Raw genomic sequence first — 911 nt, forward strand, 5'->3', positions numbered from 1 at the left:
TCACTGTTCCAACTGAAAATGTTTTAGTAGGACAAAAAGATCATAAGATGTGAAGAAATTATCCAAGAAAACGATATGATTTTTGCCATGAAGTTCTTCACCTAAATCTGTTACTTCCCGTGCACCCACTCTCAGTTCAGACTTCTCTGTAGCTAATCTTCCATTATTAATTTGGAACTTGAAATTATATGCAGATTCATCACATAGCATCCATATTTTATAGCCTCTTTTCACAGGATTGTCCCTCATGTACTGCTTCATTGAGCTTCTGCCTTTGAATTTCACCATTGACTCATCAATTGCTACTTTTTGATGAGGCTGATAGCACTGTGCATACCTTTTATTCAACATTTCAACAAGAGGCCTTATTTTAAAAAGCTTGTCAAAATCGGCCTGTCCCCTTTTAGGCATCATCTGGTTGTCATTTTGAATGGATATGACTGAGGAGAGAACTGAATCATTTTACAGTCATCGAGTCATATATATATGACTCATTTAAATCTGGAGATGAAGACCAAGAACCTCGGTAACTTCGTAATTTTTTGACACTCGTAAGCCAATAAATTGATGCCCAAGAAAACCCTTATCTCTCCTTCGGTAGTTAAGATGAAAGGCTTTCCTTTTTGTGTGGCGTACAAATTGGTGTGAAATGTAATACTTTTTTACCGTTTCATCAGTAAAAAATTCACAAAATATTTTATGTGGTGATGGATTTGACATCTCTGTAAAAACAGCTACAGGGCCAATTTTTTCCACAAAATTGGGCAGTGCTTCAACTTTGAAATTTGGCTCCATTGTGGAGGATCATCCTGAACAATGCATACACTTCCAGATCCACCAGAGGTACCAAAATGATTTGGGATGTTTGTATATGTGAAGAACTAACTATCACAGATGTTGTTGCTTTAAGC

The 911-nt window shown here is 36.6% G+C and overlaps 1 protein-coding gene across 1 annotated transcript; it reads right to left on the reverse strand.

The window, feature by feature from the left end:
• On the reverse strand, positions 1-411 carry LOC126349167 (piggyBac transposable element-derived protein 4-like). The gene has a single exon (XM_050002412.1). It carries the CDS (start codon positions 409-411, stop codon positions 1-3), a length of 411 nt encoding a protein of 136 aa, XP_049858369.1.
• Between the last annotated feature and the right edge of the window lie 500 nt (positions 412-911).

This window comes from Schistocerca gregaria, chromosome 1, assembly GCF_023897955.1.
Source record: "Schistocerca gregaria isolate iqSchGreg1 chromosome 1, iqSchGreg1.2, whole genome shotgun sequence".
Lineage (NCBI taxonomy): Eukaryota > Metazoa > Arthropoda > Insecta > Orthoptera > Acrididae > Schistocerca > Schistocerca gregaria.